The sequence below is a fragment of the Alosa pseudoharengus genome, unplaced genomic scaffold, assembly GCF_046254945.1.
Source record: "Alosa pseudoharengus isolate Yale_2024_CS ecotype anadromous, Long Island Sound unplaced genomic scaffold, YU_APseudo_1.1 YU_APseudo_1.1_scf_12, whole genome shotgun sequence".
NCBI lineage: Eukaryota > Metazoa > Chordata > Actinopteri > Clupeiformes > Clupeidae > Alosa > Alosa pseudoharengus.
This window is the reverse complement of record NW_027468587.1, coordinates 31,708,429-31,726,199: the sequence shown is the minus strand read 5'-3', so window position 1 is coordinate 31,726,199 and position 17,771 is coordinate 31,708,429. Positions and strand designations below refer to the sequence as shown.

At 41.6% G+C, this 17,771-nt stretch overlaps 2 protein-coding genes and 1 long non-coding RNA gene across 3 annotated transcripts in view; 1 reads left to right on the top strand and 2 right to left on the bottom strand.

Annotated features, from left to right (window-relative positions):
• Nucleotides 1-826: 826 nt before the first annotated feature.
• Nucleotides 827-2,359, bottom strand: rpz3 (rapunzel 3). The gene has a single exon (XM_076279519.1). It carries the CDS (start codon nucleotides 2,200-2,202, stop codon nucleotides 1,018-1,020), a length of 1,185 nt encoding a protein of 394 aa, XP_076135634.1. The 5' UTR covers nucleotides 2,203-2,359; the 3' UTR covers nucleotides 827-1,017.
• A 528-nt stretch (nucleotides 2,360-2,887) lies between these two features.
• The window catches only part of LOC143119381 (uncharacterized), a 25,803-nt gene continuing 10,919 nt past the window's right edge, over nucleotides 2,888-17,771 (top strand). Inside the window, exons 1-4 of the long non-coding RNA XR_012986284.1 lie at nucleotides 2,888-3,135; nucleotides 11,545-11,607; nucleotides 11,718-11,746; nucleotides 12,464-12,529. This is a non-coding gene — a long non-coding RNA (uncharacterized LOC143119381). The remainder of the gene's footprint in view (nucleotides 3,136-11,544; nucleotides 11,608-11,717; nucleotides 11,747-12,463; nucleotides 12,530-17,771) is intronic.
• LOC143118552 (serine/threonine-protein kinase pim-1-like) lies at nucleotides 6,524-8,636 on the bottom strand. Its single transcript, XM_076279585.1, has 6 exons — nucleotides 8,264-8,636; nucleotides 8,053-8,147; nucleotides 7,909-7,959; nucleotides 7,124-7,502; nucleotides 6,855-7,031; nucleotides 6,524-6,630 (listed from the first exon to the last, which is right to left on the bottom strand). The coding sequence occupies exons 1-6, from the start codon at nucleotides 8,634-8,636 to the stop codon at nucleotides 6,524-6,526; spliced, it is 1,182 nt and encodes a 393-aa protein (XP_076135700.1).

Here is a 17,771-nt window from a genome sequence, read left to right as displayed (position 1 = left end):
AGGTACCAGATATTCAATTACAGGAGGAGGGTGAGTGGAGGATGTAGGGTTCAGCAGAGTGAACAGCGCAATAGGATGCTCAGTTGAAGTGTTAAAGGAAATGCTATAAAAGCTAATGTGACTTGTTTAATTGAAAAAAGTAAATGACTGTTAGGCTTTGATTACATGCAGGGCATTTAATTAAAGGCATTTGAGCCTCAAAAGACAGTTTTAATGTGTAAAATGGGATTACATTAATTCAAGTTTTCATATACAAAATGTCTCTCTATGCTGAGGATAATATTTGTTACACACAGATGAAATGGATGTCAGTCTTTGGTCGTTTGAGATACTGAGTGAAGTGTAGCCTACTGAGTGCAGACACAGTCATCTGGGCTTATGGAGCCAGCACTGATTGTTTTCACGGTCCACAGATCCGCTTCCAGGCCCCCTTTCACCGTGGCGGTGGTAAGTAGGGCAAGCTGGAGTCGTACGGGGCCAGAACAGAAGGGCACTTTTGATAGGCCCATTTCTGTGAGAATGGTCTCTCTGGAGTTAGAGCTCTCTTCCTCCTGCTGTTGAACTCACTGTCACGACGCAGAATTTCAAATCACTCAAGAAGCGCTCTACAGGGTTAGCATGTGGAAAGAAAGCTGTTGCTGCCATTATACGAGGTAAAGTGCACTTTTTTTTAAATGGCTGATCTCACTATTTGAAGAGGAGAGATGTGCATATGACCATCATGTTCATATTAAAGATGTACACATTACATATTTATGAGGTGTTGTCTTTAGTATGCTATATTTTATTTTCTATATATAATAACTGTCTTTTAGCAAGTCTGCAACTGAATACTTGAATGCTTTTTTAGTTAGGAAATAAATTAAGGCCAACATGAAATACTGTTATTGTTAGTCCATACATTTGCACACATATAAAGCCATACTCACAATGTTGGTTTGCGAAAAAATGACCATTTAAACCACTAATCTGGACTACAAGTTAACAAGTCGAAGCAAAGTTCTGTCAACAGCTGCCTTACTCTGAGTGAATACAAAGAGACACATTTTTGTGCCTCTCCCAGTAATGGCAGTCTTCCGGAAAGTTCCAAGCAGCACAGCTCTCCTTGTGGCGACTGATGGCGTGGACCACAAACCCGGCCAGCTGCTTCTGTAGGGCCTCCACCACTGCCTTGGCATCCGCCCTCTTCGCTGGCCCTGCCATCAGCTCCTGGATGCTCTCCTTGGGCACCGGCTGGGGACAGCAGCTGTAGGAGACCACCAGGTTGGTGTCATTCACCTGCAGCACGTCAAACCAGCCTTGCCCACTCACCAGATGGAAGGTCTCCCCGGCCCTCCAGTTGCGGTAGCTGCTCCCGGAGTGGTTGATCACGCGGACAGACCAGCTGACCCAGTCATACTTCCGCACCAGGAAGTCCCGCAGCTCCTCGGCTACGTCCTGGAGGTTCTTGCTCTCCTTCTCCTTGACCAGCCTCTGGGCATCCAGGCACGCCTGCTCAGGGAACGCTGTCACGCACGCCTCGATGGCAGCTTTCATTTTGGTCTCAACCTCCTGGATTTTGCCGCTCCACTCCTGAATCTTTTCCTGCTCTTCTTCCTCCCCTTGGCTGAGGGCACAGTAGCCGAGCAAGGCAATCAATCCCAGGCAGAAGAGCTCCTTCATCCGCACACAAAAGTCCTCCAGGACCCTCCTGTTGCGAGCCTCGTACCTCTCTACCACCTCCAGGATGGATTCGCCAAACGTGTTGGTGCCCATGAGTGCATCATGGAGGACACAGAGGTTCTTCTCCCCTCCTGTTTTGCTGAAGTGCTCCAAGAACAACCTCCTCTTGACCTCGCGGAACTGGGGTTTTGCCTCCAGGATGTCAACATATTTGCGGAACTGGTTGCGTAGGTTTTCCTCAACTGAAAAGTACTGGGTGTCCAGCCGGCCCTTCTTAATCTCACAGTCGATGTCCTCCAGTTGAGAAGAGAGGACGTCCAGCTGGTTTCGCACGACCAAGAACTGCTCCTTTACATAAAACACTTCTTTACTCTGCACGTTGTCCAGGGCAAGGCGGAGGACGGGGGCGGCGGCCTCGCAGAGAGGAAAGAGCTCCCCCACAGTGCTGGCTAGCACCTCTGCCCCTCTCTCAAACATCTCCATCACTGCTTCAATGGCCTCTTTTTTCTGGGCCACCACTTTCTCAAGCTGACTCGGCATTTCCTGCAAAAACACCCATGTGAAAAATCAAAGTTAGTAAATAACACATTTGAATGGCACATATTTCACATATATAAGAGGTAGATCTGCTAATCTTTAAGTATTGTTTTAACAAATAACAAACTTTAACCCCTTTACCTCCCCTAAACATCTTTAAAATCCCACTTACTAGTCTGCGAATGACTTCAGTCAACTAGCATTGTCTTAACACTTCAGTAGCCTTGTATCAATATTTTTTGATAGTAGCCTATTTGAATTTTATGCATATAGTCAACACCTCATACATTGAAAATGAAGTGCACTTAGCTTGATGGGTGTAATTTCGTTGTCGCGGGAGACCCACTTTAAATTTACATCCATTTTTTAATCCGCATAGCCAGGACACACCTTGAAAACCGCTGTTTACCTCTGAGCCCCTATGACACATACACCCGCATCACATCATCCGATAACAACGCCATACCTGCAATATTATCGTACAGCAACTCTTGTCACGCCTGGCCGGGAGCTGGGAACAGCTGCTAGTCCACCAAGTTCCACAAAAAATTCCCACAGTCTTTGGGTTTAACACAGATTCTGGCAGGAGTGACGATACAAATCTGTGATGAGAAAGAGGGGGAGTAGAGGGGCAGAGAGAGAGAGAGAGAGAGAGACAGAGAGAGAGGGGGGGGGTGAGAGAGAATGTGCTTGAGCGCGTGCTGTGGACAGACATTTTTGGAAACACCTCGCGTCGATGTTTTTCTTTTATCATACATGATGTTCTGGCTTATTTGCTGAGTTAATTGGAAGAAACTAGGTTTTTTTTCTCCACATACTGACCGACATACTGACGTTCCACCCACGGTCAGAAAATGGTTAAATAAGTGCGCACATTGCGCAGTGTTCATTAGGCGCCTCTTCTGATGACCAGTGCGGGAATCAGCTCAAAAGACGGTGAGTCATACACATAATAATATAAAAGACACATTCATGTGGATTGTAAGTAAAATATGTTCTGACGTACCTGATGGGCCTGGGAACAGATATATCCACCTATTCATGTACCAGATCTTCAGGAGTGAGCTGCTATATTTAGTGATTTAAATGCATCACATGTGCATTATATGTTTGTGTACCTTTGAAAGCAATATATAGCTTGCTTATCTGATTTTTGTCAATTGACATCAAAATCAATATGTGATATTTCACTTTTGTCCACTTCATCTAGTAATGTCATGTTCAAATTAATCCATAAACGAAAGAACTATTGCCCGCTACATGTTTCTGAAGGTTATGTTTCAAAATATTATAATTATCAGTGTATTTTAAATACGTTGGTTGTGGGAACCAAAAGAGGTGGGGCGGTAGTGATGCTCGTGCTGTAGGCTTATGTTGCGTTAAGGTGTGTTTCTTGCTCACTTAGCTCAAACAAAATACTTAATTCGTTGCAGTGTAGTTGACACTATATCGAAATTATTACTAAACAATGCACTGAAAAATCTAAACATCGTGTACTTTACCGGAAGATTCAGTTTACGCACAGATATGTGAAATGGAAACAGAAAACGCAATCTCTACGTAGCCTGCTGTGAATTCAATGTCTCTTTTGGGACACTATTTTTTAGGGACAACCCACTCTCTCTAGAGCACGCTCAAGGCAATGCGTAACCGTGCGTAAATGTTCGGGTTGGAGAGTAGGCGCCACGGTCCATCATAACGATATGCATGACTTCAAAGCACCTTTGATGACATATGATGACATGTCTCTTTGTTAAAATAATAATTCGGCCTTGGGTTTACCTTTTCCTCCTATTTAAGCTATAGAAGACCTGTTATTCTTGTCGCAATAAGGGCATTCCTCAGGAGCTTAATCAACAATGAGGAGGAATGTCTGAAAATGCTTATGTCCATGTTGTTTTGTCTGCTATGAGGATTACCGAGGTCTGTGGGTAATCAGCGCTAAACAATTGAAAAGAAGTATGTGAAGACAACCCAACCACTAGACTACTGATGTTTTTAAAAGCCCAGCTGCTCAGCTTACATCGAAATTGACAGCATGAATCAATCTTCTCAAATCCACTAATCCAGACTACAAGGTGTGTGAAGAAATCGGAATATTCTCAGCATACCTGTTTTACAGCGCAAAGTGTCTACTACGTCAGATAAAAGGGTGACTCAAAATAGCTCTGTGAAAACAATCTTCCCAGGCTTCATTGACACCTAGTGGAGGAGAAATGCACATGTCACCTGGACTGGCTCTGGCATGCTGCCATCCAATTGTGTTGACCCGTGCACTTAAAATGTGTCAGAGAAGATTTATTTCTAAACAGACTAAATGCTAAATAATAGGTAAATTTGACAAATTATGACCAATTAGTGTAATATATATATGTAATAGTGTAATCAAACTGTCAAATCAAGAAAAGTACAAACTGATTCAAAATGATTGAATGTATGTCCTTTATTTATGTACATGAATATAGAACTAGAACTTTTTATTTATTATTTTTTCTCCTCCATCTATCTACCCATGTCCTTGATTGCCTAGCCTTTGTGCCCCCCCCCCCCCCCCAACCCCACCCCCATCCCCAACACACACACACAAAAAAACACACACACTTACATCATCACTGTCATCATCACACATACATACAGCACACTGCTTGCTACAGTAAGCCTCTGCACACTGCTACACACTGCCCCCCCCCCCCCTCCCTACATACACAGTCTATTGTCTTCAGGATCTTCTCCAACACACATCCTCTACATACTTACAGCACACTGCCCCTACCTACCCACACACACACTGCACACACACACACAGTCACTGCTCCACTCCCCTCCCTCCCACACACACATCTTCACTGTCATCACTCACATACATCATACTGTACATACAGTACTCTGCTTGCAATAGTAAGTCCCTTCACCATACTTGCAGTACACTGCCCCCCCTCTCCCCTACATACACAGCACATTATTTCATCAGGAAGCTTCTCCAACACACATCCCCAACATACTTACAGCACACTGCACCCCCCCCCCCCCCCAATACACAGCACATTTTTACCCCCCCCCCATAAATGCACAAATAGGCTGACACCAGACATAATTTCACTGCATTTCTTACTTCCAGTAACTATATGCATGTGACAATAAACTTCCTTGTATCCTTGTATACTTGTATCCTTGTATATTGATAATAATATCTCATGCAGAATGACAAAAGTCCTTCAACAGTTGATGTATCTTTATTTAAGTCCAATGCTGGAGGAGGCATCTGTAGAGGTAAACAAATGTCCAGATTCCATCATCATGTGTAAGATCCCTGCTGCTCAACACAGGTCCAATGTTGGGGAGACAATCCCTATCCTGTGTCCATGGAAATCCATCCCTATCAATGATTGGGCCAGTGAGAAAGCTCAGTCTATATCACCCTGTCCCACTGAGTCTGCTTTGAAGTTGTGTGCAGATGATATAGATGATGACCCTAAGTTTGACTGAGCTGCACTCCTGGATGGTATGTGTATTAGTCTACTGTATTAGAAGGAGTAAGAGAGCCAGCAAACAAACCCCAGGCCCTGGTCATCTAGTGCAACTCAAGGCCCTGGTCATCTAGTGCAACTCAAGGCTCTGGTCATCTAGTGCAACTCAAGGCTCTGGTCATCTAGTGCAACTTAAGGCCCTGGTCATCTAGTTCAGCCCAAGGCCCTGGTCATCTAGTGCAACTCAAGGCCCTGGTCATCTAGTGCAACTCAAGGACCTGGTCATCTAGTTCAGCTCAAGGCTTTAGTGGTCTTGTGGAACTCAAGGCCCTGGTCATCTAGCGAAACTCAAGGCACTGGTGGTCTAGCGAAACTCAAGGCACTGGTGGTCTAGCAAAACTCAAGGCCCTGGTGGTCTAGCAAAGCTCAAGGCCCTGGTGGTCTATAGCGGAACTCAAGGCCTTGGTGGCCTAGCAAAATTAAAGGCTGTGGTGGTCTAGCAGAACTCAAGGCCCTGGTGGTCTAGTGCAATTCAAGGCTCTGGTGGTCTATAGCAGAACTCAAGGCCTTGGTGGCCTAGTGAAATTCAAGGCTGTGGTGGTCTAGCAGAACTCAAGGCCCTGGTGGTCTAGCGAAACTCAAGGTCCTGGTGGTCTTGCGAAACTCAAGGCCCTGGTGGTCTAGTGGAATTCAAGGCCCTGGTGGTCTAGTGGAACTCAAGGCCCTGGTGGTCTAGTGCAACTTAAGGCCCTCATGGTCTAGTGCAACTAAAGGTCCTGGTGGCCTAGTGGATGCTGGTGTCAAAGAGTAGCTTCACTTGTGGTGTGACCCTTCCCTGTTCAACAGCTTGTGGTATCTTAAAACAGGTTCTGTCCTGACAGCCAGCTGTGTGTTAGAATGTCCTCCAGGACAGGTCTGTCAAGGGGGTTCGTGCTCATACACCAATTGATGAGGTCATGGCACTCTGCACAGAAAGGTCAGACCAGATGAGGGGTGTTATGATTTGTTGCAATTTAACATCAGACATATTACAAACAAAGTAAGGGAATGGTATTGAGATGGATTGGGATTGGCCGCTGAATCAGCAAACAGCCTCAAAGTCAGTCTCAACGCAATGAAAAATGAAGCTGGGACTCACAAACAGGGAAAAAATCCTATACTTTTTAGATGCTTTTACTACTTCCTTACCTTTGGACAGACCCGCAGTAAACTTTGGCTGATTGAGAATGGTTTCTCCTCTGCTTTTAAATGGCAAGTCACCACAGACCAGATCAAAGAGTAGCACTCCCAGAGACCATGTGGTGGCAGGGCAAGCCTCGTAACTCCGATTCAGAAAATACTCGGGTGGACAGTATGCCCAGGTGCCTGAGAAATGGGAGGACAAAGTGACAGAACATCTCATAACTGATCTCCCCCTTTGACATTTCATTTTTCAGTAGTTATTTTTGCAAACTTACCAGCAAAGTTACAATAGGGGCTGTTTTGGTAGAGATCCCCACAGCCAAAGTCTATAAGTTTCACTGTCCAATCATTGAGGTTGACCAGGATATTTTCTGATTTCACATCGCGGTGGAAAACGCCACAATTGCGGCAGTGAATCAGGGCTTCAACAACCTGCCTCATGATCTGCCTGGCTTGTATCTCAGATAATCGGCCATCAAACATCCCGAGGAAATCAAAGAGGTCGGAACAGGGACTGGGGCGCTCCAAGACCAGTATGTAGTGGAGAGGCTCTTCAAACCAGTCCAGCAGCTTCAGGACATTAAGGCATGATGACGGCTTAGAGACCATAGTCATCAGGGCCACCTCCAGAGGAAGACGCCTGCCATCACCAGGCTAGACAGAAGCAAGAAAAAAACTTTTAGGAAAACAAGATGGTGGTGACTGCACAAAGATGGATTTATGGAGCCATATCACTAGCTATTTTTGGTGTTTGGATAGTATTTTGAACTTACAAGGATACAAGGATACAAGGATACAATTGGGATTGGGGGGGGGGGGGGGGCACCAACAAGGAGCACCCAAGAGCAACAGGGGCAAGGAAAAACTCCCTTACCAAGGAAGAAACCTTGGGCAGATCCACGGCTCAAGGGGCTTACCCAACTGCCAGGGGTCTTGGTGTGTTTTGGGGGGATGACAGGGGAGATGGGATAGTGTGCTGTGTATGTGGGGAGAGGGCAGTGTGCAATATGTGTGTTGAAGAAGCTTCCTTAAATCATTCAATAGCTGAAGTCATACTTACCATGATAATGTATTTTTTTGCTTTAGTTTTTTGGATGTACTTAATGGCCACCTATAAGGATAAACAAAAATACTATAGTTATATATACTATAGGCATTAACTCTAAGTTACTGATGGAAAACATAAAAAAGAAGCAAGTCTCACCTCTTGTCCATCAGACTTCCTTATTCCTGCATAGACAGATCCGCATCCTCCAGAACCCAGCAGCTCTCCGACTGAGTAGCTGGAAGTGAAGGTTGCTGCACAGACAATACAGGACATGCTCAGTAACATGTCAGCATACCCAGTGCTACTATTTTGGTTGGTCACCTTGACTAAGATGAATCACTTTAGCTGGCTCACCCTGACCTCTTACCTCGGGGGGGTTCAGCGCATCTCCTCTTTGCATCTGATGAGGTCACTGCAGAGACTCTATCACCTGCTGCCTGAGCAGCGGGTCTCCTTGGTGGCTGGACCTCAGCACCTTCATTAGAACTGAACTCCCTCTTGCGCTTTGGTACAGCGGACCCTGACCTTGCGGGGGGCGCAGGCTGTGGCAGTGGGCAATACTGGCCAGGCCTCTTCCTGCTGTTTACCTTCTGATCCTTGGGGCTACCCTGACTGGCCTGGCAGGTTGAGTCTGAGGTGGCTGCTGGCCTTGGGCTGGATTGATCAGGGTAACTGGTGGCAGGCTTTGGGCCTTGTACCAGCTTAGTTTTAGCTAAAGCAAGCAGATGACAGTGGCACATATCAATGATCGTCTATAGTGAATTGGTTTTTGTGATATTAATATTATAGTTTAATAATATTAGGATATCTTACTAATACAGTAATTCAGATCTGGTGCTTAATAGTGGGCTGGTCTATATGTTTTCAAGGCTTTGGGAAACTGTCAATGTTGAAGCTTTTGAAATTGGCCAGTTATTGTCTAAGGCCTTAAACATAAATTAAACCTAACCACAGTTGAAACATTAACCACATGGATAAAAGCCAAGACAGATAAAATGAAAATGTGGATAAAATAATTGGCTAAATGAGAACAAATTAATACATTATTTAAATAACCTATTAACTAACCTATTAATGATTAGTTTAGTAATTTTATAATTAGATTAGTTTGTAATTCTTTTATATTTACCTGGATAGGTTTTTCGACGTTTTCGAAACGGCATGTCAATACAATATGAGAGATGAGACAATATGAAAATACGTGTGAACTGATCGGCGCAAACCATGAAATGAGGAAAGTTGTTACTTTGTGAATTCTATAGCAGAACGCTCTAGAATCTTTAGGCGAATACAAACCATCGCTACGCAACGTCTCTCAGTATTCGATAGACCTGTCTCATTATGCTATGTCCGTTCATTATTGTAGGCCCAGGCTCGAGTTTAAGTTTAACCTTTTTTCTTTTTGTGGTCCAAGTCCATAAAAGGTCCGCAAGTTTTTAAAAATGCTCTTTAGTATTGATTGAATGTACGTTATTGTTTATTATTGCTTTCCCCCCTCATTTTCATTGTTTATTTTATTAGGCTATTGATTGAATTGGCATTGTTTTTTATGCTATTCTCCTATTCCGTTACATTTAAGTATTGTTTTGTATGTCACTTTGGACAAAAGCGTATCCACCATAACCATAACCACTTTATGTTGTTGGAAAACAACAAAGGCTACTTATATTCCTGTAATCCTAGATAGCTTGTAATGTCACGTCTGACGTTAAAGCAACACCAAAGAACGTTCCTTGTCGCACGCACGCTATTTGTTTATCCAGCACCGGCTTTGCAAATAACGATGTCCACAGACAAGGTAGAATATGTTGCATGATTTATGAAAGTACGATGTATTGCGACATCAGATGCCAGTCAAATTTGTAGTTTCTTATGTCTCATTCCATCAAACTACAGATCCGCTACCCGATCTGGCAAACTTAGATAGTGCGGTTATAGCCGATAGAGGGCCGCAAAGCGACTGCAGAAGTGCTGTTCACCCTGTTACAGGTTGATGAACCACTGAAACGATTTTGGAAACATTATTTTAAGGTAGGCCTACAAAAAAAACTCTTTGGTGTTGCTTTAACAATAGCCTCAAGTGTATTAGGGAATTATTGCAGCCACTCTCCTGGCCATTATAACATACCTGTCAACACTCCCGTTTTTCCCGGGTTTCTCCCGTGTTTCAAGGTCATCGCCCAGCAACCTCCCGTTTTCTTATTTCTCCCGGAAAACTCCCGTAATTTGCATGGCCCTCAAACTTCATTTTAAAATCATTGATGCATTCAGGTTGCAAGATTGTGTATGAAATACACCCTACACATAGGCTACACGATCACTTAGTTTCAATTTCAACCGTTTTGTCATAGGCTAAAACCTGGCAACCCAAATTAGGAAGCGGGTGCCAACTGCGCAGCCTGAATCGTAAGCAAGCGGGCTAGATGAATGGCCTACTCCAGAACTAGCTGTTGTAAAATTTTTGGAAATTTAATTAATTAACACATCACATAAACTGTTATTAAGTGTTGTTGATACACTGAACCAAATCTGACAGCAAGCAGCTTTGGAGTTTTGGAAGTAGGCTGCAGGCAGGCAGCTGGTGGATACAAAACTGGCATGCGTAAGGTAAGGGTAAGGCAAAAGCAACGACCGAAATGCAGTGTTGAAACACGTGTATGAAACGTATTAAATATGCAAACACAGATCCGGTATAAACACTGACCCCCCCCCCCCCGAAAAAAAATCTCCCGTTTTTGGAAAGCTAAATGTTGACAGGTATGCATTATAAAAGAGAAAAAGATTCTTAACAACAATAAGCTTAAGTCTTTTCTCTCTTTCAGTGATTTAGAAATTCTCATCCATGCCTTTATTTCCTCAAGGCTTGATTACTGCAACTCACATGTAGGTTTAACTAAATCCACCCTGAAAAGGCTCCAGCTGGTCCAAATGTTGCAGCCAGATTGTTAACTGGATCTAAGTAAGGTGACTCATATCACCAGTGTTGGCTAAGCTGCAGTTAATGGAATGGTTTGGAGATGTGGTTTGGAGATGTAGATATGGATAAGCATATGCATAAGCGTCTAGCACTGTAATCGGCTCATTTAGGTGAGAATCTCAGGATTCGCTTGACACATGCAGCAGCCTAAAATACATTTTAACACTTTAAAATTGACTCGATGAACCAGAGGTTGAGTGCAGACTAAATCATTTTGTTGGGAAGGAACCCCCCCCCCCCCCCCCTTCCGAGGACAACAACTTTATTTGTTTACTTTTATTCTTTTTTCTTATTTTTCAATTGAAATTCACTATATTTTTTGAAGCTGCTCCGCACCACCACTCACTCATCCTAATATCACAACAATACACAACAGGCAACAGGGCATGACAGACACACAGACAAACAAACAGATCGAAGGACAGATGGACAGGACGTATAAAGCGATATGACAGGGTGACAGCATATGACATGAATGGACGAGACAAGTTGGACAGATGTATTGAACAGATGGTCATGCAATTCTGGCTTTCTTCCAGTAAATGTGCCTAGTCAGTAGTCAATGTGTATAGTGTTTTCAACTATTTGACTGTGGGGTTAGAGCGAGAGGCTTGATTTCTTTAATATTGTTTGATAATCTCTAATTACTTACAGTTATTGTTTGTTTCCAGGTTCCAGCTGTATGCTTACCAGTTTGCCAGTCATCAACTGTGTACTTTGAATATAGTATCACAGTGAGTATAAGATTTGGACACATATGCCTGTATTACACTAGAAACATTCATATTTATAAACAAGATATTGAATGCTGTTTCTTTTCTGCTTCCACTGTTCTGGCATCCAGCCTGCAAGATTCCTGCTATACCACAGACAGTGAGTGTTCTACTTACAGTAAGAGTCTGTGATTCTAACCCAACACACTTTTTTTATAAAATTATTTTTTCTCTATTCTGGATGTCTGTTTGGGCACTAAAAGACTCTGGTGTTCCTACACATAATTTGATATAAACATATAAAAACAGACAGCATATCTACATATTAGTGACTCCCAGTAATGGAGGATGGCTAGACAGATAGAGTTACAGGTAACTCATTTTACGTTTTGTCTTATTGCCCATTATGTATTGTCTATTTATCTATACCAATATGTAAAAGCAGCATTTAGCAATATAGGGCAAATTCAATGATCTTTTCTGCAAAAAATCCCTAACATATCTAATGTTTAAATGGTGACAGTGATGTATCAGAGGTTTTAATCTGGTTGATATTATGCAAGGGCATCACCAGTAATGCCCTGTTTGACTCTTCTGCTGCACAGCGATCACACTACAGGAAATACAGTTTGATTGTATAACTGCATCTACTTACAATTTGTGTAGCCTATCTAACCGATAATTGTATATATTTGTAGAATTGTCACAATGTCCAATTATATAACATTTTACAAATGTTAGCAATTAGATGACTTTGGATGAGAGATCAGTCATACAAGGCACTTTAATATAAATGTTTTACCTTATTGTGGAGTTTGAAAGAGTTGTGAAAAGACCTGCAGGTATTCTGCTAACTGGTTGCTTTTGTCCTCCACAGGGAAAAACCATGCAACACCAGCAGAGGGCGATCCAACATGTTGTTGGATGAATAGTCACTTTCATGGTAGGTTTGTTATATATCTTTATTGAAAGTGTTATGCAAAATGGAATTGAATGTCACATAATATAGGGAGATTTATTTTTCTGAATATATCAAAAGAACAAATTTGTATCTTGTATAATTGAATTTTGTATCTTGTATAATTGAATTTGTCATTAAGCAAAGCTTTACTGCTGAAAATTATGATATTTTTTCAAATCTTTATATAAACAATGCAAATGTGACATGAAGGCATATTATGTAATATAATTTGAAAGGTAATGGAAAAATATATGAATTACTTTCATTCAATAACATGAAAATTAGAATTTTACTACATTAAAAAATAACAAAGTATAAAGCGAGCAGTCGGGAGGGAGCATCCTCGCCTCCTCACTTGCACCTCCTCAGCACGTCCTGCATGCACTCCTGGACGTTCTCCATCTTCTCGGTCCACTCCTCGCTCAGGCCCTCTTCGTCGTCGCCGATGATGGCGGCGTAGCCCATGAGCGCGATCAGGCCGATGCAGAAGAGGTAGGTGAGGCGCGCACACAGGCGCTCCACAGGCGCTCCATGAAGCGAGTGCAAACGAACTCGCAAGGGCTACAGTTTCAAATTTTTCCACCCTGGGACCAGGTTTCAAAAAAGTGCGGTTTCAGGCAGTGCGTTTACAGGATTCGTTTGGACGATCGGCCAAGACGATGCAAAACATGTGTGTTTATACCAAAAAGCTTCTCCATGGCCCCTTAAACTCTGTTTTCACAATCAACGTTTTTTTTTCTTGATATTGCCCAGTTTTGAGCAAGCCATTTTCACACTTTTAGAAGGAAAAATGTCAATTGTTCAGTTTAATTGCCTACATCTGCGCAGCTCGAAAACAATCATGAGAAATGACCATCCATCTAGAGCATGCCGCCAGTAGCCTGACATTGCTGTTGCTGTGATTAACTCAAGTCTTAGCCTCTTTGTGTAGGTTTCTTTATTTGGAAAGTTAAATCCGCATTTTCCTCTGGAGTTAAATGTCTGCTTATTTGTAGGTCTTATACTAAGGATGTGTAGGCCTAGGCCTATTGATGTTGTGACAGGCTATGTTGTAAGAATGGAACAAGAGTCAAAAGATAATGCGCCTTTACTGTAGCCTATAGAGTTCGTGAGGTGAAAAACGAGAGGAAATAATAGTGTTTAAAATGTCCATTTAAATTGGAGCCTAATAGAATGCACTGTTGTGTGTTTTAAATCCGAAATAATAGGAATGTGAGGTGGTTGCTATTCACTTTAAAGAGTGCATCTACAATCGAAACTATCTACAGCCTATGACGCAAATTGAATAGCGTCCGGTATGTAATGGATGTCTGCTGTTGACAGCACGGTAACTAGATTTTAATCAGTCAAGTTGAAGAGCCGGTGTCCGTTAATGTTTGCTTATCCATGCTGATTAATGTTCCTTGCATTTTGCAACTGCGAGGTCCACGGCAGGCGCCCCACAGAAATGTTTCATTTTGCGAGTGCGATGTCAACCCCCCAGAAATACTGGATGTTGAACATATTTGATATTTTCTTTCTTTTTTGTCATTTCATCCACATAACAAATGAAATGCAAACCAACATTAGTACCGGTAAAACTGTTACTATGACAACAAAGCCTACTGTAGCCTACCATAAAGTCTGTTCCTATATATGGTGATTTTGTAGTTCTTCAGAGCCCTATTTTTACAACCCTTGTTGTCTATACCACGTCCATTATGGACACTATGATCACGTTTACCACTTCCACCTCAAGATTCATTAAAGGTGTATCAACATTCATTAAACTATCTGCCTATATCAACATGCATTAAACTATCTGTCTATCAACAACTTTTAAACTATCTGTCTGTAGCTAATCATTCATTAAACTATCTGCCTAGCAACATCCATTAAACTGTATATGCCTATTAACATCCTTTTAAAACGATCTACCTATCAACATCCATTAAACTATCTGTCTATCATCATTCATTAAACTATACTGTATATCAACATCCATTGAATTATCTGCCTATCAACATCCATTAAACATTCTGTCCATCAACACCCATTAAACTATTTGCCTATCAACATGCATTAAACTATTAGCCTATCAACAACTTTTAAACTATCCACATTCAACTTTTAAACTATCTACTTTTAAATTATCAACATTCATTACACTTTGTGTATCAACATCCATTAAACTATCTGTCTATCATCATTCATTAAACTATATGTCTATTAATATTCATTAAACTATCTGTCTATCAACATTCACTAAATTATCTGTCCATCAACAACTTTTAAACTATCTACATTCAACTTTTAAACTGTCTACTTTTACACTATCAACTTTCATTAAACTATGCAACCATGTCTATCCTAGCAACACCTTAGTAACCATCTCTGCATTATCTGTTTTAACTATAAATGATATTTTACATCACAACTTTTCATGCACTGATAATTCCTAGGAATTGAATTTCTAATTTAACAATTACCACATTTATCCGTATATAAAATAGGCTATACATTTTGTATATAAAAAAATACCTGGCTGCCATTGGTAAGTTTTTTAAATGGACTTTTACTTGCCTGTAGTGCACAGGCAACGGATGTGTTGGAAGAGACGTTAAGCAGAATAAGGTCAGGACTTCACTGTTCAGGAACGCACTGTGCATTAAACACTTCTGTATGCAAAGAGCGGCCTTTTTCTCCTTCCTATCATATAAGTTATAAGTTTGGCCTAGCACTCTTAAAAGACGAGTAAGAGACTGAGTGAAGCTTGTTCCTACCACAAAGCGTATGTTGCTTGAATACATTTTTGCATTATTATCTTCTTATCTTGAACGCAACGATATACTATGTCTGCTGCACTGCCTAATGATAGAGGATGGACCAGGGCAGAGCATACGCAACAGAAGCTGTGCAGATGAACATACAGTAGGTGTATCCAAATATGTACTTTCATGGTATGGTATGGTGTGTGTGTGTGTGGTGTGTGTGGGGGGGGGGGGTGATGAAATGTCTGTGTATATTGGATATTGGGGTTAGGTGGGTACCTGTGTGTGTGTGTGTGTGGGGGGGGGGGGGGGGGGGGTTGGTATGTGTGTGTGTGGGGAGGAGTGATAGGGTGTGTGGGTATGGTGTAATGGTGGACTTTGGCAGGACTAGAGACTTATGGGAGACAATAGCCTATGTTAAGTTGATCCTAATTTTATTGATGATTACCTATACCTGTTTTGAGGATATGCTATCACTCGATTTGTTCAATAGTGAAGATAATCAAACTTGCAATTGATTTCAAACCATGATCATTGTTATTTAAATGTATGCTTTCATTATTCTCCAATTTATGTAGGCAACTATCGATTTTTTTCTCTCTAGATGTTCAATTGTATGACTATAAAAATCCTGTAGATGGTGCTTGTAAATCAAACAGAAATCCCTTCGACATGTATCCTCTTTTCGTCAATTTACTGTTTTGGTCAACTTTTCTACCTAGTGCTCGAGCAGACATGAAGCTGGCATAAGCCTCTCTTGAATAAACAAAGGCAAGATACAGCTATGAGTTAATGGAACAGTTTCAGGCTCAAGTGAAAGTCTGCGCTAGGTCAAGCCAGGCTATTTCTGTTAAGTGCCGCGTTCATTAGAGAGATTGATAAAATAACCCCCGAGGGTCCCAGCTTGGGAATTATGGGAATTTATACCACAGAACTAACCTGGCCCGTAGCACTTTCAAGCTTAATCAAGCTGTGTTGCAAAAAAACCCATCAGTCAGAAAACGATTCCCAAAAGACCGTTCCGTGTCATCATGTTCTCATCACCTGTAGCCTAGGCCTACAACTTCAAAAGTAGAAGTCAACATTTTTTTCCGACAGTGTCATTAAGCATTGATTTAAATATTCACTTGTTTCGAAGAACTTATGCAACTTAAAATGTTCGGTAACACTTTACTTGACAGTATCGACATAAGAGTGACATGACACTGTCATGAACATATGATACTGTTATGACACATGAACCCTAGCCATAACCCTAATCCTAACCTCTAACTCTAATCCTAACCCTAACTCTAACCCTAATCTTAACCCTAATCCTAACCCTAACTTGTTTTGACAAAAACCGAATGTCACTTAATAACAGAAGTGTTATGTCATAAACGTTCATGACTTGTTTATGACACATTCATGACAATGTCATGTCACTCTTATGTCGATACTGTCAAGTAAAGTGTAACCAAATGTTCTAATTTGACATGTGTGTGGTTGTAGGAATCTTGCTTTTCTGCTTCATATGCGTTTGGTGATAGTGTAACATGTAGCATGTTCGTGCGTGTTCTCAGGTTCGCTTCCCACATGAAGTATTTACATGTCTTATCAACTTGATAATGGCATTACAATAGCCTACTCTTTAATGAAATACATTCTTATTGATAAAGGGTCATGCACATTTGGTAGGCATTATGGGCATGTGAATATCATCATTACCATAGTTTTTGAAAAACCTGTGAAATTTATGCCATGTCAACCCAAGCATGGTGAGTGTAGGACACATTTACTGTTTATGTGCCGAGGTATTAAAAATTCTTTATATCAGGGTCATTCCATGTCAATTCAATCAGGGCCCACGCACTTAGGTCTAAGATACAGCCAGTTTTATGGGGGAAGGGGGGTGTCGATTTTGTTCGGCCTCTTTTTTTGTCAAAGTTCTCAAGCCCATAGCTCAAGAACTAAACCATGTAGGAGGCTCAAATTTTGCATGTTGGTACATAAATAGGAATAGTATTCTGCAAAATTGTCGTGTATGTTGTGGATGATCCTGCATGGTCATAGCTGTCCCTCAAAGTTGATCAAAATTGTATTGGAGTTTTTGGCTAGGCTCTGTTTAGGCCTTCAGAAGACATATTTATACTCAACATAGGCTCTTAATTTATTGTCTTTATTGAGATAAGTAGAAACATTCTCACAGAAAGCAATGAACAGAAAAGAAATTCCTTTAGGGTCTGAACAGCAGACCTCACAAGTCTGAAAAATAATTTTGGATCTCATTTTCAGAGCACCCTAACACCTTGTGGGAATGTATGATAGACATAGAAACAATATTGGTGGTTGCATGTTAGATCTGAAGTGAAATGGGTCGCGATGGTCTGTCATTTTTAAAAAGTGGGTCCCCAGAAAAAAAGTTTGGGAAACACTGCTCTAGTGGATAAAATGTGATACAGTGAAGTAAAGGGGGTGTCCCTATTTGCATCAAT